At 37.4% G+C, this 24,971-nt stretch overlaps 1 protein-coding gene across 1 annotated transcript; it reads left to right on the forward strand.

The window, feature by feature from the left end:
• Window positions 1-1,159: 1,159 nt before the first annotated feature.
• Window positions 1,160-21,671, forward strand: LOC128861011 (odorant receptor 63a-like). Its single transcript, XM_054098867.1, has 10 exons — window positions 1,160-1,342; window positions 2,623-2,719; window positions 7,334-7,472; window positions 7,542-7,733; window positions 7,797-7,898; window positions 7,968-8,133; window positions 10,752-10,857; window positions 10,946-11,047; window positions 15,533-15,688; window positions 21,406-21,671. Exons 1-10 carry the CDS (start codon window positions 1,212-1,214, stop codon window positions 21,466-21,468), a joined length of 1,254 nt encoding a protein of 417 aa, XP_053954842.1. The 5' UTR covers window positions 1,160-1,211; the 3' UTR covers window positions 21,469-21,671.
• Window positions 21,672-24,971: the final 3,300 nt, after the last annotated feature.

Consider the following 24,971-nt stretch of genomic DNA (forward strand, 5'->3'; position numbering starts at 1 on the left):
TATTTTGGCTGCTAAAACAATAAAAACAATAAAGAAAAAGACACAGTTACACATTGCATCAGTGGCGCCAGCTAGAGGAAGCGGGCGCACACACAACAAACTTGGCGAAGTCCTCAACCATGTGTGTGATCCTTCTGCCAAAAAAATTTGAAACACAATTGGCGCTCCCAGCATTAAGAAGGCGTTGTTCCTAAGCAACGACAAGTGGGCATTTCCATTACTTAGGACTGGTGGCGGCAGGCTAATCATCTACCCAGTCAGAAATCAAAACAGTTTAACGAAACCAATGTAAGACTAAGTCTTGTCGAGGCCCTATGCCCCCGAATGGAGTGAACAAGGTAAAAATAAAAAAAAAAGTTGTAAAAAACCAACACGAAATGTTTGATTTTTAGCCGTAATTGCCTTGCAGAAACATTTTCCTCTGTTTATGTCGAGTAACACAGCTTTGCTGGAAAGCAATTAAGCAGGTAGACACAATTTTTCTAAAGCAATTTAGCAGCCCTGAGCTAATCCAAAAACCTCGCTTTCGGCTTAGTTGAATTCGTTGAGGGGGAATACCCCTCACACTGGTAGGTATTTGTTTATCAAACTTAAATATTTGCACAGATGAATTGGAGATTACTTTTCTTTAAATTGTGTTCGATTTAAAATGTGCTGGAATTGGCTATCCGCTCCTGCACATTTAAATAGGTACATATGTACATTTATTGCAACATTCGACATGGAAGCTTAAGGGATCAGGAGCGAAGGTTAGGGATTTAAGTAAAAAGCCAGAACTAATTATGTTGACGTAACCTTTTATAACGAATTGGCAACAATACCATATGGGAAGGTACTGTAAATGGTATTATGTGACTTCACAAGTGATAAATAATAATAGGTTTCGCTGCTGTCTTCAGTTCTCGTATTATCGTGAATTTCGTATTATTCGTATTATCCATTCGACCTTTTTTTTTGCAACAGCAAACGTAGAAACTTGCAGAGGAATTAAATTTGAAATCGATACCCTCAGGCATAATTTTCCACTTATAAATGTAATAATATGCAAATTATGTGCGCATAACAAAACAGAAATGGAAAATAATCCACGAGTGCAATGCACAACCAATATAAGCAGTGGAATTATAGTTTCAATAACCAGTTAAACTGAGATCCGTATACCAAACGTAACTCCTAGTCTTAGTGGCTTAGGCAACCTTCTTTCGAAAGTAATGTATAGCGCTAATGAATTCAAACAGCTGGAAATTCGGAATAGCTATAGATTGAGAGAGCTAAGAAGAACCGCATATATAATAGGTGTAAACTTAAGTGCGCCAACTGCGCGCAAAAGATGGCTGTGCGTGTGAGTCTAGCACGCAGAAAATATAATTAAACACTTACGCATTTTTATAAATATTTAATTCTAAAATTAAACTTATACTCAAAAAGATTTTTAATGGATGCATTTTAAAAATTTACCGCTATTGCATACGAACTAATATATTTCATGTACGTACGAGATGTGTTAAAAAAGTATCGCGAATTTTGAATTTTCGCAGGTTACGTATATTCGAATTTCGATTTTTTTGTGGCGATATATTGGTACTCATGTCTTCCACTCATGCCGACGAGTTCGTCCATTTTGTTGTTAATTGTCGACAGCTGCTGTGCTTGTACGTGTTTCGGCTCGTCTTCGATTTTTACCTATTCAAAAAGATGAATCAAAGAACCTGTAAAATTTTATGTGAAAAATGAAATTAAGTGCGCGGATGCATTCCGAATGTGGACTGTGTCATACGGAGAAGCTGCTTTTGACCAAAGCAACGTTTATCGGTGGTACAAAATGTTCTCAGAGGGCCGAGAAGATGTGAACGACGAAAAGCGTGCCGGTGCCGGACGCCCGAGCACTTCAACAACAGACGAAAAAATTGATGAAGTGAAGAAAATGGTATTGACCAATCGTCGAATCACCGTTAGAGAAGTTGCTGAGAACCCAGACATATCGACTGGCTCATGCCATTCGATTTTTGCCCAATGATTTGGGCATGAGACGGGTCGCCGCAAAATTCGTACCAAAACTGCTCAGTTTCGACCAAAAGCAGCATCGCTTGGACACTGCTAATGAGATGCCATCATATGTCCTCGACGACCCAAATTTGCTCCAGAAACGCCCGGATTTGGGAAGAACAAAAATTGGCTCGATAACGCCCCTGCTCACACATCGTTGCTTGTGCGCGACTACGAGTATTTTGCCGAAAATAACACACTGATGATGCCACAACCACCGTATTGCCCAGATCTGGCCCCTGTGACCTTTTCTTATTCCCGAAAATGAAGAAGAAGGACGACGCTACTCTAGATTGACGAGATAAAGACGACATCGAGGGAGGAGCTGAACAAAATAAAAAAAAATGATTTTTCGAAGTGCTTCGAAGATTGGAAAAAACGTTGACACAAGTGCATAATATCTCATGGGGATTACTTTGGAGGCGACAAAATAGATATTAATGAATAAATAAATAATTTTTGAAAAAACACAAAATTCGTGATAATTTTTGAACACACCTCGTACATAAACATCTCTAAATCATATAACATAAATTAGTCCCGCGATAAACAAAAACTCTTGTTTTCTGTTGCTAGTATCACTTTGCTGCTGCTCATTTTGAGTTTCATCGGTTTGTACCCACGTTGGTTGATGCTACAGCACGCCGAAGGCGATATTCCGCTCATAGCAGAGGTACGTATATATTCATATACAGTGGTCACACAATTATTTGCACACTAAGAGTTTATAAACAGCTACACTTGATAAAGGGTTGTTCAATAGGTGCGCTTCAACTTTTTTCCGATAGGGAGGGCGAACGACGCAATATTTTTTATTTTTCGCTTGACATTTGTAAACTTCATTAGTATACATTTCATCATGGAACGCTACAAACTTGAGCAACGATTGCAAATCGTGCAAATTTTTTATGAAAATAATCGTTCTGTTGCTGCTACTTTAAGAGCATTACGGCCATTTTACGGTCCATTTAACAAGCCGTCCCGTTTTGGGGTTATGTGAAGTCATTGGTCTAAAGTAACAAGCCGGCGACGATTTGTGAGCTCAGAGCCAATATTGAACGCGAAATTGCTGGAATTTCGGCCGATTTATGCAAACGAGTGGTCGAAAATTGGGTTCAACGATTGGACTTCGTAAAACGTGCACGCGGTGGTCATGCAAAAGAAATCGAATTTCATACTTAAATGTATATGTTCAAACTCGATAATAAAAAAAAAATTAATTAAAAAAGTCAAACCGTTTGTGTTTTATTCAAAAAAGTTCAAAAGTTGAAGCGCTCTGACTGAAAAACCCTATACGATTTATACAATAGAGCAAAATTTGGATATATTCGTAAAAAATAGCAATTTTATTTCTGGAATTAGAGAACTTAAGGCAACAACGAAATAAGGTGCAACCACACAGATTTCGTTAAAGTATTGATAAATCTAGTAACTATTCGAAGGAATAAGCAAAATATTTTTTTTTAAATGGTGGTTTCTCAAAACAAAAAAATCGATTTTTGACCAAAAATTCGGCCTTAAATTTTTTATATAGGGTTTTCCAATAATAGGTGTTACAGGTGAATGGATTGCGCTATCGAGAGATGATTAACGATTTTTTATGGTCGGAATTGGATGGTATTGATCTGGACAACGATTATTTTCAACAAGACACACAAGCAACGAAACCATTGATCTTTCACGGGAAAAGTTTCCTAACCGTGTTAACTCTCGAACCGTGTTATCTCTCTCACAATGGGCCACCGAGATCTTGTAATTTAACACCTTGTGACTTTTTTCTTTGGGGCCACGTAAAAGAGAAGGTCTATGCCAACAGACTAGGGTCGATTCAAGACTTCAAAGATGAAATTCGTGAAGCTATCGAGGACATGGGGCAACCGCTTTTCAATTCGGTTATGGAAAATTTAATGGAAAGGATATTGTCCTGGAAGCATGGTCGAGAAGGCCATTTGTCTGATGTTATTTTCCACTATTAACGGCATACCTTCCTTTTTATAATGCAATAAACATCCGATTTATATTAAACACTAGCATTTTTCTTTGAATAACAAAATAAAAACTCTGTTTGGAAAGCCCTATAAAAAATATTTATCGGTGCGTCAAAATCTTTGATTAATTACAAAAAAAAAATTTAAGAAGCTCGTGTTAAAATTTCGATTTCTAGAGTTTTCGAACCGGCCGCAATAATGTTGTTTTGTTTTGGTTAAACCACTTACACACATTTCTAATAAATGCTCACTGCTGAGATCTGTATAAATTGGAAGTATAGCCTCAGCAACATCTAATTGGCGGTTGCAGCCCTCTGCCAGCTGCACGATGAATCGGGTATCTTTATTGCGCTGCCGCTCCTGCCTTATACATTCAAGCACTCTGAAACTCCTTTTCAAATTTGCATGTAACTTCGGAAGCACTCACCGAAACGATATTAAATTTTCTGTGTATATTCTTAAATATATGTACATTAAGAAAATAAAATAAAAAAAATCGAGTTTTTGATAATTCTAACTGTATGTAACCCCTTAATGGTAGGAATAAGATTTTTTTCATTCAGTTCTGTGTTTTCTTTTCGCCAAATCTGATGGAGGGCCATCTAATCCAAAAACATTAAATTTTGACTCATCACTGAATATGACGTTTCTCAAAAAGAATCTGGCTCATTTATATGGCATTTGGTGAACTCCAATCTCTTCTTTCTGTTAATATCTGAAATGTAGAGCTTGCGCGTGCCACTCTGCTATGATAACCAGCGATTTGCAGACAGTAACGGGCTGTTTGTGGGCTTACTTTTTTATGCAACAACTCGTAGAGGTTATTTTTGGATTTTGTGCGAGTGATGCCACTATATTGCGTTCCTAAAGTGGAGTCAAAATTGTTCACCTTCTGGGTTGGTGGTGATTAGCTTCCAATTTACCAGTACTAACGTAATTAGCAAGAAAACCTGCAATTTACCAATTGTTCTGCCAGATCTATGTCAAGACTAATTAGTGATGATCTCTACATGAAAGCCTTCCGTCGCTCAAATGATCATGTTTTGACAAGGCACTTGGAAAAAATTAGACTCGACAGATGCAAGCAGCTTTCTCGGTGGCATGCGGTCAATGGCCACGAAAATATTCTTTTCACAGATCATAAAATGTTCACTGTTGAAGAAGTTTTTAATAAGCAAAACGCAAAAGGACAAAATGTATGCTAAAACTTCAAAAGACGTAAAAAATATTGATTGAAGGGTTCGGCGTGGCTACCATCCAGCCTCCGTTGTGGTTTGGTGGGTAGTGTCTTGAAAAGGAGTTACATCTCCTCATTTGTGCGAAAAATGGGTTAAGACCGGGGCAAAAGTGTACCAGGATGTATTAGAAGGCGTGGTGAAGCAGTTGAGCTGTACTCTCTTCAATGGACCGCCATGGATATTCCAGTAAGATATCGCTCCCACCCATTATCCAAAAAACAACTCAGCAGTGGCTAAAAAACAATATTCCTGTGTTCATAGCCGCAGAAGATTGGCCATCTGGAAGTCAAGATCTGAATCTATTGAGCTACAGTTCGTGGTCAAAATTGGGAAACATGGCCTTTCAAAGGCCTCACAGAAATTTGGAGAGTCTCAAACAATCTTTGGCTGAATGGCCAAATCGTTTGAAGACTTATGTAAAACCATTTGCTGACCATTTCGAATATAAATTAATGGATTTCATCAGCCGATTCTCTCAAGTTCACTGAAAGCCGAATCGAAAGCTGTTATTGGCCACACCTTCTCAATTCTCTTTATAAGAAAACGGATCCTATTTTTTCATTGCTTCCAGTTAGAATCCATTGGTTAGTCTTGAGTCCTGTCTTATACCTAGGTAAATAAGAATTTTTTTTTGTGGTTAGCGTATTTGAGTAAGTTCTTGGTTAGAAATATTAGCTCCGTTTTCTCTCTCTAATTGGAGGTCACATGAATCTAGCCACGCTTGTGTTCCTGTCATTACTTGGTTCAGTTTTCCTCATGCTGTGGTGTCTGCTGTGATATCGTCTGTATATCCGACTGTCGGGCATTTCTATATTGAATATCTCGTCATAACTAATGTTCCATAAGTCGGCACCGAGAATTGATCCTTGAGCCGCTCGGATGTGACGTCTATATAACAAGAACCCTCTGGGGTTTGAAGATTAGTTTGCGGTGTCGTAATTACTTCCTTATTATACGTTGAATTCTGAACCTTAGCCCTAAGGCGGCCAATATGTCCGCCCATCTTACACTATTGAAAGCATTCCTTCCATCTACGGTGGAAGTAGGACTATACTTCTGGATTGTATACTGCCCTGTTGCGCTGCTCCTACGCTATTGATGACAGTTTCAATTGCTCCTATTGTAGACTTTCCCCGCCTAAAGCTGTGCTGTCTTGCTGATAGTCCTCGAAGTTTGATCAATATTTCAAGAAGCTTGCCTAATGTGTAGAGCATGCATAATGGCCGATATGCTGATGGAAGGTTCGTTTCCTTAAGCCTTTCCCCTTGCTTATTAGCACGAGCTGCTACTTTTTCCAGATTTCTGGGAAAGCTCCCTCTTTTAGACAGGCGTTGTACAAGTCTAGTAAGACTTATGGCCGCATTTATGCGATATCCTTGAGGACATCTACGGTGCTCCATCCGGTACTGGTGTCTAGTTGTTCTTCAGCTTGTTTGTAACTGACTGGAGTATCTAATTGGTGAATATTGGAGGTTCTTCTGTCACGTTCTTCAGTTGCTTTACACAATACCTTCTCTGGATTCGTGATTTGGAAAAAGTTCTTTTACGATGTAGTGCATCGCGCTCGAGCTTAGTTCCGGTGTAGGTATCCTGGCTCCCAATCCTTTCACCACAATCTTGTACCTAAGTCCCCAGCGATCCCTATTTAGATCGTCCCGGAGTTCCTCCTATTTTTCTTTCTTGTTATTTGCAATAGCGGCCTTGAGTTGCCTCTTTCCTCTCTTGTATGCCTCTGCGCCCACAGTGGCTTGACCGGTTCGTCTGGCTCTGGTGTATTTCCGTCTGAGGCGACGACAGTCAGGTCTCAGTTCGGTTATTTCCTCCGTACACCAATAAAAATTAAAATTATAAATTTATTAAAATTACAAAATCAAAACCAGAAAAGATTATTTTCTACTTCTTAGTCCATTTATAGCAACGAGAAATTAAAAAAAAATGGTTTAATTCGATGTTTTTCTTATTTCGATCCACAAAACGAGCGTTTGAAAGCATCAGATTTTGTTCTGCTGAAATTACAAAGTTTTCCTGTACTTTTGATAATAACATCACTTTCACTTGCAGACCACTACCACGGCATTACAAACAACAACAACTATGGTTAAGATTACTTACTTTCTAATTATGCAACATCAATGCCAGTTTTTGCTTCATAAAGTTGAAACTCATGAGCTTCTTCAAAGTATTGAAATTTTTACGACAGGTCAGTAAAAGTTATTACAATCTAAATATGTATGTGTGTATATGTGAATGTGGGTATGCATGTCTGCAGATATGCCCATTAAAATGCAGTTGAAGCAAGAAATTGATGCAGTTATGGATACTTCATGGAGGGAAGCACGTCGACAACTTTTAGGCTCTCTCATAACTTGTGCCAGCATAGTTAGCAATTACTTCTTCAACGCGCTCTTCACAAATTTATATAATCAAATACGAGGAACGCCGGACTATGTACATATTTTACGTAAGTGTTTCTATGTATTTGTGTATACTCGCAGATATTGATTTAAATTTATATAATTTACAGCTTTCACCGGCTATCCTATGTTTCTAGACAAGGGTATGACTTCATTTTACTATGCAGCCGAAATGTTTATTGGTGGATGCTCTCTTTTGGCCGCTGGCATGTGTAAGCCAATACATTTTTGATTTAAAGCGAATGTTTGCATATAAAAAATAATTAACATAAATGACTTAGGTTCTGTCAGTTTCCATTGCATTTTTATGGTACTTAGCAAGCATGCTTGTGGGCTTGTCCAGGTATTGTGTGCGTTACTAGAAAAATCGACATCACCGCTGGTGCCGAAACATCGACGCGATGAGTATTTGCGTTATTGCGTGATTCAACACCAACGCACACTTGAGTATATATTGAATGCATTTGTATATAAGTATATATGTATGTACATACCCAGTACACAAAGGTTTTTGTCTTGGCAGCCTCCGAACGCAATGCTGATTAACGAACTGATTTCTAATAAATGGAAAAAATATGTACCCGTAATTAGGTAAAAATCACCAGCAGTTGAATGCCATTTTTGATAAATAAAAGCTCTCTTTAAATTGATTATTTGGCGTAGAACGATTTGATTCTAATACAACTTTTATTAATTAATTTAATCACCAAAACGCAGCCAATTTAATAACGCTTGAGCTATTCAGGCCAAATGATGGGCTACAGTTTTGTGTTTGTATCTTATAAGTATCAGTCCTGCCAAAAGTTCTGATTTTTTTTTAATTTTCTTTCACAATGGTCACCATTTGATTTTACACAAGCCTTCAAACGATTAGGCCACTGACGTTACTGCTCGAACTAAAGATTATTTAAGACTCTCCAGATTTCTGTGAGGTCTTTGAAAGGCCATGTTTCCCAATTTTGACCACAAACTGTAGCCCACTAGACTCAGATCTTGACTTCCAGATGACCAATCTTCTGCGGCTATAAACTCAAGAATATTGTTTTTATCTGTTGGAGGGTTTTTGCCTATGCGCTGGAGCGGAATTTTCCTGGCAGGTCCATGGCTCTCCATTGAAGAGAGTACAGCCCAACTGCTTCACCACGTATTCTAATACATCCTTTGCCCCGGTCTTAACTCCTTTTTCGCAGAAATGAAGAGATGTAACGTCTTTACAAGGTACATCCCACAAAACTACTACGATGACGTCGTGGTGGCCACGCCGAACCCTTCGAACAACATACACAGTATGTTCAATAAATAACATAACTTTTCAGATGTAAAATAAAACACGTATCGTACTGCGTTTGAAAGTTATTTTTTATTCAAAATAGTCTCCATTTAACTCGATACAACGTTCAGAACGATCAACCAATTTCTGCATGGATTTTTTTATGTCATCTAAGGGAATGTTCTTTAACACCTGTGTCACGGCTGCTTGAATGGCTGGAATATCATCATAAAACGCCCCTTTCATGACAGTTTTCAATTTAGGGAACAGAAAATAGCCGCATGGTGATAGATCAGGAGAATATGGAGGATGGTCGATGACACAAATATGTTTTTGCATCAAAAATCCACGAACTTTTTTGGTTTTGTGAGGTGGTGCATTATCATGCAATAAAAACAGCTGAATATTCAAGTCTTACACGAACAATTCTTGACCACAAACGATGTAAAACTTGTAAATAGAATTCTCCATTAATAGTTTGACCTTCTGCAACAAATTCGTTGTGTACAATGCCCTTGGAATCGTAAAACGTGATCAACATTTGTTTGATTTGATTCTTGACTTCTGAAAACGAAATTTCTTTGCTTTTGGCTCCCCTTTCGTCTTCCATTCTGCAGATTGACGCTTAGTTTTAGGGTCATATTTGAAGCAACATGTTTCGTCACCAGTTATGATCGAATCAAGAAAATCTGTATCGTTTTCAGCTGTTCAAATGATGTCTTTACAATGCTCTACATCAGCGATTTTTTGATCTTGATTTGATTGGTGTGGAACAAAGCGTGCCTTAAACCTTTCTTTTACCTAAATCGTCAGCTAAAATTTATTAAATAGTACTGTAGATGAATTTAATTCTTCAGCCAACATTTTTACAGTGAAATTTCCGTCAACAGCAATGATTTCGCGGACTTTTTCCACCAATTCAGCACGATTACTTGCTTCTGGACGACCAGGTCTTTCATCATCATTCAAATCTTCACGACCATTTTTAAATCGTTTAAGCCAATTATATACATTTGGACGAGCTAAACAATCATCACCATAAACTTTTTGCACCAATTCGTACGTCTGACTAAATGTTTTCCAAGTTTAACACAGAATTTAATATTTGCTCTTTGCTCCATTGTATTTTTACGACACAAGCTCGAAATATACTGGCAATAAAAGGCGCGTAACTTTTTAACCTGTCAAACGATTTACATGAAGTTGGCTGCGGTTGAAAGCTGACGCTTGTACCTTTTCAATATGATCAAAGTTTAATAGAAAGCTGTACGTGTTCCATGATTTAAATAAAAAGTTCTGTTATTTATTGAACATACTGTGTATTTTACATCTTTAGAAGTTTTGGCATAGATTTTTTCGTTTTGCTTATTAAAAACTTCTCATCTGTGAAAAGAATATTTTCATGGACGTTGACCGCGTTCCACCGAAGGAGCTGCTCGCATCTGTCGAGTCTAATTTTTTGAAAGTTCGTTGTCAAAAGATGACCAGTTGAGCGACGGACGATTTCCATGTGGAGATCATCACTAATTAGATTAAACATGGATCTGATCAATACATTCACATGATTTTCTGCTTTCTAAGAGGATTTCTGCGAATTCTTCCTCAAACATTGGTATATTTGTAACTGGTGCAATTCTAGTCACTTTTGAACTACTATGTCTTTTTCGATCAAATGCCAGTTCATGAATTATATAAAATGTTTGCTCAGTAGTTTCGAATTTCACTGCGGGGTATGCGCATAAATATGTTTATCTAATAACTTTTGATTTTGATAATGATTGATAATGCTTTTTAGGTTCATCAATGATATCAATGAGCTGTTCAAGCACATCACTCTCTCACATTTTCTGCATAGCTTGGCAATTTATGGTTTCGTATTGTTCGAAATGAATTTTGGTTTGGTTAGTAACAATAGCTATTGAAATATTACGTACTTGCGTGTATGTATATGTGTATGTAAGTGCTATTAATGTATGTTTTATTATTTAGGAAACAAATAAGATTACCTTTGTGCGTATGTTGATGTATATTGGCGCTGCTCTCACCGTGGATTCTATGTATTACGTGAATGGCCAATTCTTAGCAACAGAGGTATTTATTTACGGCTTTGTTTTGCCCATTTATTTAATTTATGATTTATATATACGCAAATTTTTGCAGACAATAATTCAAAAAGAATATGAAAGCCCACCAATTAAGTCACTAAAATATGCTTTAAATAAGTTATATAAAAGAAATGTATTTAAAATTTACTTGTTGAAGTTAATTTTGGAAATCCTAAACATAGATAACAAAGGGCTCGAAAAAAACTGTTTTGATAATTTTAGCTCATTTATTTAGGAGAATAATTTCGTAGCGTTTTTACCGAAAACTTTAACTTAAATAAAAAACAATAATTTTATCAATAATTTAATCAATTATATATTCGCCGTTTCTGTTTACAACCTCTTCCCATCTCTCAACAAATTTGTTGATGCCGTTCCAGGAAAAATCGTCTGGTCTGGTGTCAAAGAAGTTGTTGAGCCATTTTTAAGTGCCTCTTTGTTATCGAAGGTAACGTGATTCATATGGTTTCACAAGGAGAGGAACAGGTGGTAATCGGGCGGTACAAGGTCCAGAGAATACGGCGGATGCCGAAACATCTCCCATTCGAGTTCTTAGAGTGCAGCTTTGACTACTGGCGTTGTCGTGAAGGAATATGGTTTGACCATGGCGATCAGGTATTTTCAGTCGAATAGCCTCATTCACTTGGTGTAGCAGGGCAATGTAGAGCTCCATAATCGTCGGTGTCGCAAGTATTCCGGGCAACTTCGGCAGCTTTTTAAAATACAATTAACATAGTTTTGTAGAGCAGAAAGAGTTCTATCAAACCAATCGTTGGTAAATAATGGAAAATATGAAAACGCTATGAACTTCCAATCCAATAAATAGTTTGTGATGCCCAAAATGAATAAAATTTTGCCGTAACACGTCACGTTCCCAGATTGGTTATCTGTTTTTCCCAATAGTGTTGCTCGAAACAGATATTAGGAGTGAATTTAAAAATATTTGGTGATTTACTTTAAGATTTATTTTCGAAATCAAATGATCATGAGAACTTTATTAAAAGAGTTGTTTTTTTAGTGTGATGCTGCTCTGGGTGCATTTTCACTTTTGGATAACATCTACAAAGCCCCTCTACGGCATCCAGCATCCATGATATGCCGATGACAAGGTTTTCTTTTTTTCGTGATTCAAGGCCTTTACAGTCTTAGCGAAATAGTCCACTTTACTTTGGAGAAAATGTATCCTTTAGCATTATTTTTACTATTTTTTTGTAATATGGGTATTTATTTTTGCCCAAAAATTTCTCCATAAAATCCATAAATGCAGACCATCCTTCTCTCTGGGGGAATGTCATGGCGTTGGCATACTCTTCATACACTGGACGCGTTCTGATAGGTAGGTGAAATGGTTGAACTACCACACTGACACTCCCCAAATAGCACTAAAGCGCCGATTTGATACCATTATGAGACTTCCAACAGGCAGATATCTACATCCAACCAGAGCTGTTCAAGATTTATGGGATTTAGATTCATGCACTGGCCCAGGCTGCCGAAGAAAGGAGCATCCAGTGATCTTAGCCATCTACCTGTCAAGCCCGTACATTTAGAGATAATCTGCTCAACAGTTTCCTTCTCTGAAAGGTCCCCACAGCTTCTGCAACGGGGGTTAAATGAAAAATCTGGCTTTTCCGCGTGTGTTGAATGATTATGAAACCCCCAAAACTATCTGTGTCCTGCGTCCATTGTACTGGGGCCAAAGGTTTTTCGAAATAGCACACGAAGAAATGGAGCTCTGTATCTCTTCTGCGTTTTTCTGAGAAATACGTTTTACAATTCTATTTTAACAGCAGTCAGGAAGATGCCGATGACCGGTTAGGAGATCTCTGAGACCTTTCAATCGACCCCTTCCTGGCAAACTCATCAGCAATTTCATTTCCCTCTAGGTTCTTATGTCCTTAATCCCAGATAAAAGAAATGTTATCTGTTAAGAGATTTGATCTCTTCCTTACAGGAGTTTACTAGGTTGGATCTACACCAGGGCGTCGTTGGATCCATGATTTCGGGCTGACTACCGCTCCTCGTTTTTTAAGCAGTATCGCAGATTTGGCAATTTGAAGGATATAGATAAATTTGCTGATTTAGAGAAAATCCCTGCTCCATCTCCCAATTCTTTCTCGGAGCCGTCAGTAAAGTCAGAGGTCCAAGCTTCGATGCAGATTTTCGCCTCGTCCCAATCCTACCTATTTCGAAAGGTTGGCCGAGCACGACCCTCAAACTTTCTAATATCTGTATCAACAAATATACGTACCCTCAATGTCGCCGCCGAAGGACCAAACCTTTTAGTCAAGTATGTGAAACATTCTTAACCTTTTAGTAGAAATTTATTTCATAAGGATAATTTCTTCTAGAGATATCAGGTTATCTTGTAGAAGATTATTTTATTCAACTGGTTCAAACGAGTTACTTTAACGATCAGATAATTACTCTTCATATTTGAGATATGAAGAATAACTTACAAATTCTCATAGGTCTCTTTCAAGAACGCTGAATATCCAACATGAATGATTGCGTACAAGATTAGATTAGGTAGTGATGGCTGATCTATCTCACTTAGACCTCTAGGGTCTATTGAGTTATTAGTGCTAAGTATGCATAAGATGAAAAACATGTTGTCCCTAGGCTCATTTGTCGAGTCCTACAGAAAGCAGGCAAAGTAGGTGTTCCAAAGTACCCTTAGCATTTGCTTCGTTGCATGTTGCAATGACACGTATATGTTCCGGTTTCACTTTCAGATAGGAGAGTGATGAGTATATGTCTGATGCGCTCATTCTCGTCAAGTGAATACCTGCCTTAGCGAGCTCTTCGCCTCTCTCATTTCATTCTATTCCTTTGTGTCCTGGGATTCAATAATAAATACCTGCCCATTTCCGCAGAATTCCTCTATTTTGGATGCGCACTGTTGAACACATTTCGATTTAGTCCAAATGCCATAATTGCTTTAATAGCCACTTTGCTATCAATGAAAATGTTTGTCCAACATATTAGGAGAGGTTAATTCCAGAACCAATTTAGCTGCTTTTGTTGCGGCATAGATTTCAGCTTGAAATATACCTCAGTAATTAGAGAGTCTGAAGGAGTTTTGGAAATAAAATTGCGTCTCCTAGCATTTTGGGCTGATCTGTAAAGAAACTGTATGAATGGTATGTGGACTGTAGACCTTTCTGCCATCCATTTTGTTCTATAATGGCGCTGGGATTTTTTGCCATATTTAACATGTGGAATTACGTAGTCTGACCTTCCGTTTGAATCCCGAATGTTGGTGTTACCAGAAAGCTTTTGCGGGAGCATACAAACCACCGTTTAAAATACTCTGTTTTTAAGCTGCGCTTCGATGAGTAAATAAAGGAATGCCATAGAGTGCATTTATTTTGGATTTTAAATTGAACCATCAAACTTTTAATGCCACTAGAATAAACTATATTTTCTGCCTGGGTCTCTTGCGTCGTAATCTAAGCAATTCAGCACCAGCACTTGTCTCTTCTTCAAAAATCGATTTTTTTATAAATATGATTAGTATTTAAAAAAATGTTTTTCCACAATTTACCTCACAAAACTATAAACTAGAAAGGACTGCATTAACTCCTTTGGACTCCTCGCCATTCAATTTCTAAACTTGTAGCGGTGTTCACCGGTCACTGGACGATCGGCACACACGCTGAAAAGCTAGGGTTGCCATTTAACCCCCATTGCAGAAGCCGTAGAGACCTTTCAGAGAAGGAGACTGTTGAACACTTTCTCTGTGAATGTCCGAGTTTGGCAGCTACACGACTAAGGTCACTAGGTGCTCCTTTCTTCGACAGCCTGGGGCAGTGCGCCAACCTAAATCCCATAAATGTTCAACAGCTCTGGCTGGCTGTAGATATCTTCCTGTTGGAGGACTCATAATGGTATCAAATCGGCGCTTTTGCGCTACTTGAAGAGTGCCAGACTGGCACTTCAACCATTTCACCTACCCTATTGCATAAAATTGTTTCGAAATTCTATCAGCGGAATCAAAATAATATTAGCACTAAGTCAGTAGTGAATTAGAACTTTTGTTTTTGTAACTAAAAATTAAATAAATTAAATTTTGAATGCAATCTTTGACTTTTTGAATACAGGTTTAACGAAAACTTGACAAACTCCACTCTAACTAACTTGATTTAGACTACTAAAGTATCATAAATCAGTCTGGCAGAGTTAGTCATAGTCTGAGGTATCATCGGAAAGCCATTTTCTCCTCATTTTGATGTCTTCCAATTTTTTCTCACGAATATCAACACAGCTTCGGTCCGTTTATTCCGCTGAGAAATTTAAAATGAAAACATGCTCAAAAACGTGTTCAAAAATTATTTAAAATATACAAATTCTTATGAAAAATGTTATAATTAAAATTTAATTTTAAGCCACCAAAAAAGTGGCTCAAAACAAAGAAAAAAAAGTAAAAGTAAAAGTAAGTTATTGAATGAATTATGCCATTTATTTTCAGCTCGAAGCTATTCCAGCGGCCTGCTACAACTGCCAGTGGTACAATGAGTCAGAGGACTTTAAAAAAACTTTGAAATTGATAATTATGCGTTCCAACAAGGAGTTCTGTTTCCAAATATCGTGGTTCGGAGTAATGTCTTTGACAACGTTGTTGGGCGTAAGTAGAAAATAATTGTCCTCATAATTTTGAAAGTGGTTCAACTTACTAAGTAAAAACAAAACTTTGATTACCATTCACTTGGCATTACGTTGCCTTAATCTAACTACGTTTATTAAATTTTGTTTGCCTAACTTTCTTAAATGAAGCCGGGGACAGTTCTCTTTTTACTGTTTATTGTTACTTATGAAAATAGTGCAATATAATTGAATAAAATTCAAAATAGCTGCTAAGTTACAGAAATCTGCAAATTCTTTTGAAAGCGCAAAATCAAGTGCAAGAACGATTTCGAAAATAATAAAGTCGCTCAGATTCGTTGGTCCCTCGATAACCTCAAACACCAATATACAAAAAAAGTCTGCGCACACGGAACCAACAAAAATAATTCGTTAAAAAAAAACTTTTATTTTTTTGAAAGGTCGAGCCAAGAAGTATCGAGAGATTTGGTATCTCCTAAAACACTCACGCTAAAAAGCCCATTGTATTTAAAGCTCTGGAAAGTGAAAGGGTAGATAGTCAAGGAGGAAGCGAGAGAAGTAACAGAAGAAAAAAGATGGAATAGAATAGAGGAATAGAGGTAGCTAGACCTGTGAGAATTTTTCAAACTCTTTAATAAATCGGAAAATATCCTCCAGTTTGATAGAACGAATTTTACTCGTTCTCATAACATCGGAACCTAAAATTCGCAGCCTTACTCTGGCAAATGCAGGACACTCACAGAGAAAATGCTCAGTGCCATCCGCCTCCTCTAAGCAAGACAGGCAAATCGCGCCCCCAATAATTAAAATGGTGACCTTATGTTGACCCCATGGATTGTGTCCTGTAATAATACCGACCATCAATCGAACGTCTTTTCTTCAAAGTTTTAGAATTAAGCCCGTCATTTTTCTGTTCGGGGTTTCCGCAAAATACTTTGCAGTTCTGCAGCGTTCTAGACCGGACCATCGCTCTTTATCTAAATTGCATACATAACCGCTGATCCGCTTCTTGATTCCTGCAGAATTGATTCCGATTATCGGCTCTAGTCCCTGTAGTCGCTCTTTATAGTTTTTATAAAATCGAATTTATTTTAAATTCATTCAGGGATATTTAGCTTTCAATTTTATGAAAATAAAAGACATGAATATTCCATCAATAACATACAAACAAAACAAAGCATGCATTCTTCTTAGAAATTCATCGGAAAAAGTCTTTGTACAAGGTACATATTGTTACAACGGCGCAATTTCGCGACCCGATAGGCAATAATAGTGAACGAGCGGCCAAAACAAAAACATGAATTAGCCTTGATGGCGTCAGGAGATAGCAGCGAGACAGTGCACGCTTCCTGAGTCTACCGCTCGATAAATCAGACCAAGACGACAGGTGACAGGTGACTAGTAAGCTGCTGCTACAACAGAACTCGCCAGAAGATACGAGCTGCCAGATCTAGAAATTACGATAGTTATTAAGCACTGTACGAGCACATATATACATATATAACTAGCGAAAACCCGCCCGTTCTGCTGGTCGTCTTTAAAAAAATCTAGATTAATTAATTAAATGAAGCCGAAAAATACTGTGTGTATTTTATAAAAATTCTCGCGCATGAATAGTAATGAAAGAAGTTTTAAATAGTAGTAGTAATTAAAAAACGTTTGATGTGATTTACTTTATTACTTTTTTTATTGTAATGCTCTTTGGTATACAATATTCTTCGTTTTTCCATGCGTTGTTGAATAAATGAACAATACCGATGGCTTACCAACTCTTGAGCATGAAACATAAAGTTGGCCATGAGAAAAACATGGGTATTCTAAATCAATACCACAAATTGATAAAGTTTGGCCTTGTGACTTATTAATAGTAATCGCGAATGCAAGGCGAACAGGAAATTGAAGACGTTTGAATTCAAATGGCATATCCGATGGTATCATTGGTATTCGCGCTATTAAAACGTCTTCATCAGAGTATTTTCCATTCAAAATTGTTGCTTCAATGACGTTGTTCATCAATCTCTTAACTGTTAATCGAGCGCCATTACATAGTCGTGGTTGATTTATGTTTCTTAACATAATAATCGGTGCTCCTATTTTCAAGTTTAGCATGTGTGGCGGTAATCCAGGTAAATCAAGGGAATTCAAAAATTCAGTGGGATAATTTACAATATCATCTTGATTTGTAACAGTGTCAACGGATCGATATGTTTGTTCTGGACTTGGTATGTTAGCCAAAATAGCCGCATTCATTTCATTCACATCTTTATTTTTGCCAGCCATGGTGACTCGTTCACTAAGCCAATCATGATTTTTGTAATTTTGAGGCAAATTTGGGAAAATACTTTGAATTAACTGTTCTTTCGTTTGACTTATTTGACAAAAGTTTGGTTGTAAAGTTATTAAGCCAGTTAAATTATCAACAGGAACTTTGCCATTTCCAATATCCAATAATTGCTTTGAAAATTCAGCAGCTGATGGATCATTTTGCATTAGAACACGTACATTTGTAGTTAGTTTGGGTGTTTGAACATGTCTCCACAAATATGATGATTTCAAACATGCAGCCAATTCATCTGCTACAGTTGCTCGAGGAATAACAGGCAGTGTTTGTCTAAAATCACCTGCCAGCAGCACTAAGGCACGACCAAACATTTCATTTTTACCACGTAAATCTCGTAATGTCCTATCAAGCGCTTCCAGTGACTTTTTATGTGCCATCGTGCACTCATCCCATACAATTACTTGTGCGAAAAAGCGGAGAAGGAGAAGAGAACTGTTCTATTCCCCCCCCGCTTTAACCCAGCTATGTGTTCAGGTGCAAATGACTTTTTTGCGTGAAGTCTGATATAAAATAAGTGCTATTTACTCTTCTTAAATTTATATAAACTTTTCCAGGCGAAAAACTGGCATATATTTGCTTCAGCCGTATATTTGTGAGTACACAGGTAATACGTAAATATATCAATGATATAGGTAATATCTCATATTAGCATAACCTTTCTGCAAAAAATTAAGGAAACGATCACCAATCACACCGGCAATGATACAATGAATTTTTCACTATAACTGACTTCAGATTAACGTTTATAATATATAATAAGCGTATACCTATGTAACATTTTAAAATTTTTTTAGAATTTTTTTTTAATTTTTAATAATAAATGGTCTTCCTCTTCCTCTTCCTCTTCCTGTATTCCTTTTCCTCTTCCATCTCCAGCTCCATCTCCTTTCTTTATCCCGGAAACGGGCAGTAAAAATTACTTCACTTAAAAGCTTTCATCAACAGCTTCCATCTGATACCCATATTGTACAAACACATCCAACGGTACCTTGGTCCACCTTTTCGGCTATATCTCGAGACGCTGGTCACTCAGAGATCTAAAAAATACTCTGTATTAAAGCACTCATCAATAGCTTTGATTTGATACCCACAATGTAAAAACACATCCTAGGGTTACCCGGGTCTTCGTTTTGGCCTTCGACAGCGCCACCTGGTGGCGAGTGGAATCAATAAGCATATTATACTAACCTTCACCGTGGAAAAATATATATATATACCAATTTTCATAATAATCGGCCCAGACACACACGACCAAAATGTATTCAATTCTAATGAATGCTATGTGCGGTACAAAAAATACGTGCGGCAAATAGCAAAAACACACTCACTTAACCGACGCACCGCACACACACGCGTTATCAGATTTCAACCAAACTTCACAGAAACCTTTGCCAAAAAAACACCAACAATGTGTGAAACTTTCATTGTTTTCCTTATACGCGTTGCTGAGATTACCCCGGACAAATGCACACTTTTTTTCGGCTTAATTTTTATTTATATAGATATAAGCCGAGTTGCATGCGCATGGGATATTCAGATGGAAATTAAACTTGTGAGCGAATAAGCGAAAAGTAATAGTGTGATTCTTAAGTTGAACGTGTACATTCAAAATAAAGTGTTGGAATTAAAGTAAAGCCAATGCATTACCATTGATTTGTGTGTTTTATTCGACAATGCAGTGATCGAATTTAGCGGGTTATTTTAAGAGATTTACTTGAATTTTAACGTAAGAAAATTCGTAGAAACTTGTGAAACGAAATTGCTTTGCGTTCCAATTTAAATTAAAATTTAATAAGAAGTCGGATATCCCCTATGTTTGAAAACTTCCGCCAGCCGTTTCGGCATGAAATTGACAAGCTTAGAGGTTTTCGTCAAAGAGATTTCTGCCTATTCCTCGCGCAGTACTTCCTTGAGTATAGCCATTGAGGTAATTGTGCGCTGGCGGATTTTGCGTTCGCGTAAATCCCATAGGTGCGCAATAGGATTAAAATCTGTTGATTGTGGAGGTATTCGAAACTGATGAGGAACGTTATAGAATAACCAAAGCTTAACTATATCAGTAATATGCTTCCGTTCGTTATGTTGCTGAAAGTAGGAGCCATTTCCGAGAACTATTTCCTCAGCGCTTTGTTTGAAATTTCTTGTCCAGATATTACGGTATGCATGTTAGTCAATAGTGGAATGTTCAATGAACTCTATTCTTGCCACACCTTTACTAGCCATGCATCCTCATATCATTGCTCCACCACCACCACTATGCTTCAGAGTAGGCATTAAATTGCACTTATCGAGTGCCGTACCCTTTTTTCGCCACACAACCATATGCCCTTTGATTCCAAAGACACAAAACTTGATCTCATCGGACAAAATAACCTTCTCCTAAAACTCCCCAGATCTTACTTATATACTCGCTTGTGAAAGCAAAACGCTTTCGCCTAGTAACGGACGATATGAAGGGATCTTTGCTCGCGATATGACCAACGGTACCCTGCTTTCTTTAAAATTTTGGGAATTGTGTCAGTACAGACGGTCTTTTTAAAACTTCGTTGTACATTTTGGGCAATTTTGGATACTGATAGTTGAGAATTTTACTGGGCACTTTGCAAAAAGTAAGGAGTTTCACGTTGTGTTAATATTTTCGGGCGTTCCCAACGCGGACGAGAAACAAAAACACCGGTAGCTTTGTGATTTTATATCACTTTTTGTAGAAGAATATGTTCTTTGAACAATCAGGCCCATTCCACGATATTTTGTTTCCTTCTTTGAAAAGTTTAACCAGAATTTTCCTTTTCAGAGGGGCTTATTTCCTAAATATATTCTAAAATTGAAAACAAATTGAATAGAACACAATTCGTCTATTATAATATATTGTTGCTTTTACGAAAACAAGTAAGAATATAACTTTCCGACTCTTTTACACTATTTAATCACACGGGGAATACCCGTTTTCCTACACGTACATAGACTTCTTCTACGCTACTGAATGAGTCTTAGAACAATAACTTGATCGATGAAAAAATGTTGACAGCTTTCCATTGCTTTAAATGCTGTGAGATTCTGCAAGAGACTACCAATAAAGAAAATAATGTGATTTTTCTCGAAGATTTGGTAAAAATAAGTCATTTTTGGATGAAAGGAAATAAAGCGGAAGCATGTAAGCAGACTTTTGCCGCCGAGTGTATATGAGAAGAAATCGTAGGAGAACATATTAATACAATTTAATTATTAACAAATATATTAATAGTGGGTGGGTGAAAAAATATAGGATAATATACTTTAGTATGTTTCTAAATATAAGACTTTTTAATAAAACATCGAGTCCCTCGTGAAATGAGGCTCTTTACTTCTCCATCATTAAACGTGAAACCAATCAATAATATTGTTTTTAACAATTCCAGATTTTAAAGGCCAGTTTCTCGTACTTTCTAATACTTCAAGACATAACAGATGAAGAAGACTAAGTGTTGCTGGGACTAAATTCTACCAAAAAATGGAACATAATGAGATAAGGGCTTTACGAACACACACACACACTATGGCAAATCAAATACGTTTAATTCTGGCACCTTCTGTAGTTCGCATTTAAGTATTTTAAACCACTTATGCATAGAGTGCACAGCATAAATCTTGATATCCTACCATTTCTAAGTATAATTTTAAGAAATTTCACACATTACTAAAGATTCTGAAAAACTTTATTAATATATGAATAACACACTTTGTACTCATTCGTAATCAAAAAAAAAAAAAAACAATCAACTTTGCTGCCTCCACAAAAGCAAGCTAAAATGTAAAGTCCTTCGCACACGGGTCGCATCGTCATCGTAGCGTAAGCGACAAAATATACGCGAGGCGTACGCTTTGTTGTCGCACACGGGTCATCATCTACTCGTACGCGTCACATCAAGCTCACAGCAGAGTCGTCCAATATCCTGCACGTTTGTAGTTTATTTTTGATTTTCAGTGTTGGTATTTTGTTTTTGAATAGTCCGGCTTCAAAATTTCTACAATCTCCTTATAATTACTGGATGCACGGGCATCTGTTAGCGCGCGGAAACATATTGCCGAGAGTAAACGCGAAAAAAGAAAATCCGTAATGGATTTTAAACGTAAAATATTTGGCTGGAAGATAACAACCAGCGATTGTTCGTGAGCTCGAGCACTTTAAAGTAAATAAAGTTTTTTTTTATCATACCATTACTCGTTACAATGACACTGGTAGCATCGCGAAATGTCATGGAGGTGGTCATCAAAAGACTGCAACGTCAGGTGGAATGGTGCAAAAAGTGAAGAAGCGACTTGAGCGAAATCCCCGACGTAGTGCCAATCAAATGGCGAAAGAACTGAAAATATCTGAGTGTAGTATCCGCGGCATACTGAAAAATGATCTCAAAGTCAAGCCTTACCAGATCCAAAAGGCGCATGATCTCACACCAAAGCAGCAACAAGTCAGACTTGAGCGAGCGAAGGAGTTGCTATGCTTGGCTGAAAGCGGTCAATTTCCAAGCATTGTGTTTTTTGACGAGAAAATGTTTCAAATTGAGCCATTCGTAAACTCCCAAAACGATAGGGTTTATGAGCCCAACCCTTCCTACAAGAGTTTGAGTCATCGATTAGCCACTAGGAGGCAGCACCCGCCACAGGTAATGGTTTGGGCCGCTGTAACTACAGATGAGCGCTCTCCCATCGTTTTCATCGAGCCTGGGGTCAAGGTAAATGCGAAATATTATCGGAAAAGTATTTTGAAAGTTGCTTTGAAACCGTGGGCAGACAAACATTTCAGTGACGCGAGTCCGATGGATTATTCTCTTTGGGCCGTTTTGGAGCGCAAAGTACGAACTAAAAGATTCACCCGTCTCGAGGCGCTGAAAAAAGCAATTGTCCGCGATTGGGCCAAAACACCTGCAAGTCACATTCGGCCTGCTTGCGATTCATTTCTGGACCACCTCAAGGCCATAGTCAAGGTAAAAGGTGGTCATATCGCGCAAAAATAAATTGGTTCTTAATTTTGTTTTATTTTCACACATTTTTTACTTTGAGTTGAATAAAAGTAATTTTCCAAGCTAAATTTATGAACTTATTAATTGGTTACACTTCGAGTGCCGGACCCTGTATTGTAATCATTTGTGTAAGCAGAAGTTTGAAATTTGTAATCATCCTCTTGTAGCTCCCTTGTGGCAATGAATAATCTGCTATTTGAGTTATTCCTACTGTAGGGATGCACTCAGTGCCTCCTTTTTCTTTTATTTCTCCTCCGATGGAGAAGATAATACAAGAAAAAATAAAATTAGTTCCTCTTCATCGCTCGACATATTGGCAATTTGTACTTGTACGATAGTAACTGCATTGTGTGCGGACGCGCAAGCGTATCATAATGGTTGCTACAAAAAAAAAAATGTAGTGCCGCTGACGATACGATGACGATACGATCCGTGTGCGGAGGCCCTAAGTAAGAAATTCGCACAGCAAAAGTATTGATACGGTCGCACTTAAGTAGCCAATGCGCGAAATAACGGTAGTTTTGATTTGCGATGATGGAAAATCGCACTCAGAAATCGGTAAAACGATCAGCAGGAGTAAGGCAACAGTGCAAAAGGTAATACAAAGATTCAAAAAGAAGAAAAGTATCGAAAACAAGCAGAGATCAGACCGCCCCAGAAATGAACGCCTTATCAAGAGAACAATAGAAAAAAATCCTTTCAAAATTGCTCCGAATGTAACTTCTGTATTGCAAAGATCTCTACACACCATTGTTTCATCGGATACAATGCGAAGGTCAATAAAGAGAAATGGATATAAGGCATGTATTGCTAGAAAAAAGCTCTTTGTCAGTGATACTAATAGAAATAAAAGGCTCAAACTTGTCAGGACTCATTAACTCAAAGAATTTGACTTGTTGACAAAGTAATTTTCTCCGACGAATCGAAATAAAATCTTTTCGGATATGATGAGCGACTTAAAGTGTGGAGGAGACAAAATGGAGAATTGAATCCAAAAACTAAAATTAAAACGGTCAAGCATGGAGGTGGCGGCGTCATGGTTTGGGGCTGCATGTTCACATCAGGTGTTGGCAATCTTGTTTTTATTGATGAAATAATGAAAAAAGAAGTAGATTTAAAAATCCTTCAAGAAAACTTGTTACAAAGCACTGAAAAAATGGGATTGTCTGGTGGATTTTATTTCCTGCAGGACAACGCTCCCAAAAACATCCCGCACATTAGTGAAGATGTAGCTAATAAAGTACCTCATTTGTTATCAACGCCTCCACAGCGCCCAGATATGAGCCCTTATAGCATTTATGTGATTGTTTGCAAAAACGATTAAGGAAACTCCTCATAACTTCCAAAAATCAATTTAAAAGCTTGCTACAAGTCGAATGCCTAAATATAAATTCGGATTATACAAGAAACTTGATTTGCTCAACGCCTGACCGATTAAAAGAGGTTATTCGACTACGGTGATATCCTACTAGATATTAAATGTAATTTTTCTCCAATTGTTATTAAACTTTCTCATACATAAATACTTTATTGCAATAGCAACAATACTTTTGCTGGACGAATTTTCAGATTTTCTATGCTTTTTTCCTTCTTATTTCAGAATGAGATAGGATATATTTTATGTTTTCTTATATTTCACACGGAACAATTGAATTTGTTTAATTTTTAATAAAATATTTAAATACTCAAAAACTTTCGTGATATTTTTTATAAATCTGTACACAGTATCTCTAAGGATCAAAAGGTCTATGCGTGGCTTATTGCCAACCAGGCTAACCTAACCTAACCCAACTGTACATGCAAGGTGAATCTGCGTTGAATACCTCCAAAACATTGATTTCTCGTATTTTAACTGATGATTTGGGCTTCCGAAAGGTCTGCCCACGTTTCATTCCGCGCAAGTTAACTGAGGACCAAAAATTGCTCAGAATTCAACATTCGAAAGACCTCATTACAGAGGCGAG

This window comes from Anastrepha ludens, chromosome 4 (assembly GCF_028408465.1).
Source record: "Anastrepha ludens isolate Willacy chromosome 4, idAnaLude1.1, whole genome shotgun sequence".
Lineage (NCBI taxonomy): Eukaryota > Metazoa > Arthropoda > Insecta > Diptera > Tephritidae > Anastrepha > Anastrepha ludens.

What these genes read in the sequence shown, in the direction of transcription:
- LOC128861011 (XM_054098867.1), top strand. Translation starts at nt 1,212, where the DNA reads ATGTATAGCGCTAATGAATTCAAACAGCTGGAAATTCGGAATAGCTAT. An exon ending in TCTTTTGGCCGCTGGCATGT is followed by an intron (nt 7,899 to 7,967) that starts GTAAGCCAATAC and finishes TAAATGACTTAG; the next exon opens with GTTCTGTCAGTTTCCATTGC. An exon ending in CAACACCAACGCACACTTGA is followed by an intron (nt 8,134 to 10,751) that starts GTATATATTGAA and finishes AATGCTTTTTAG; the next exon opens with GTTCATCAATGATATCAATG.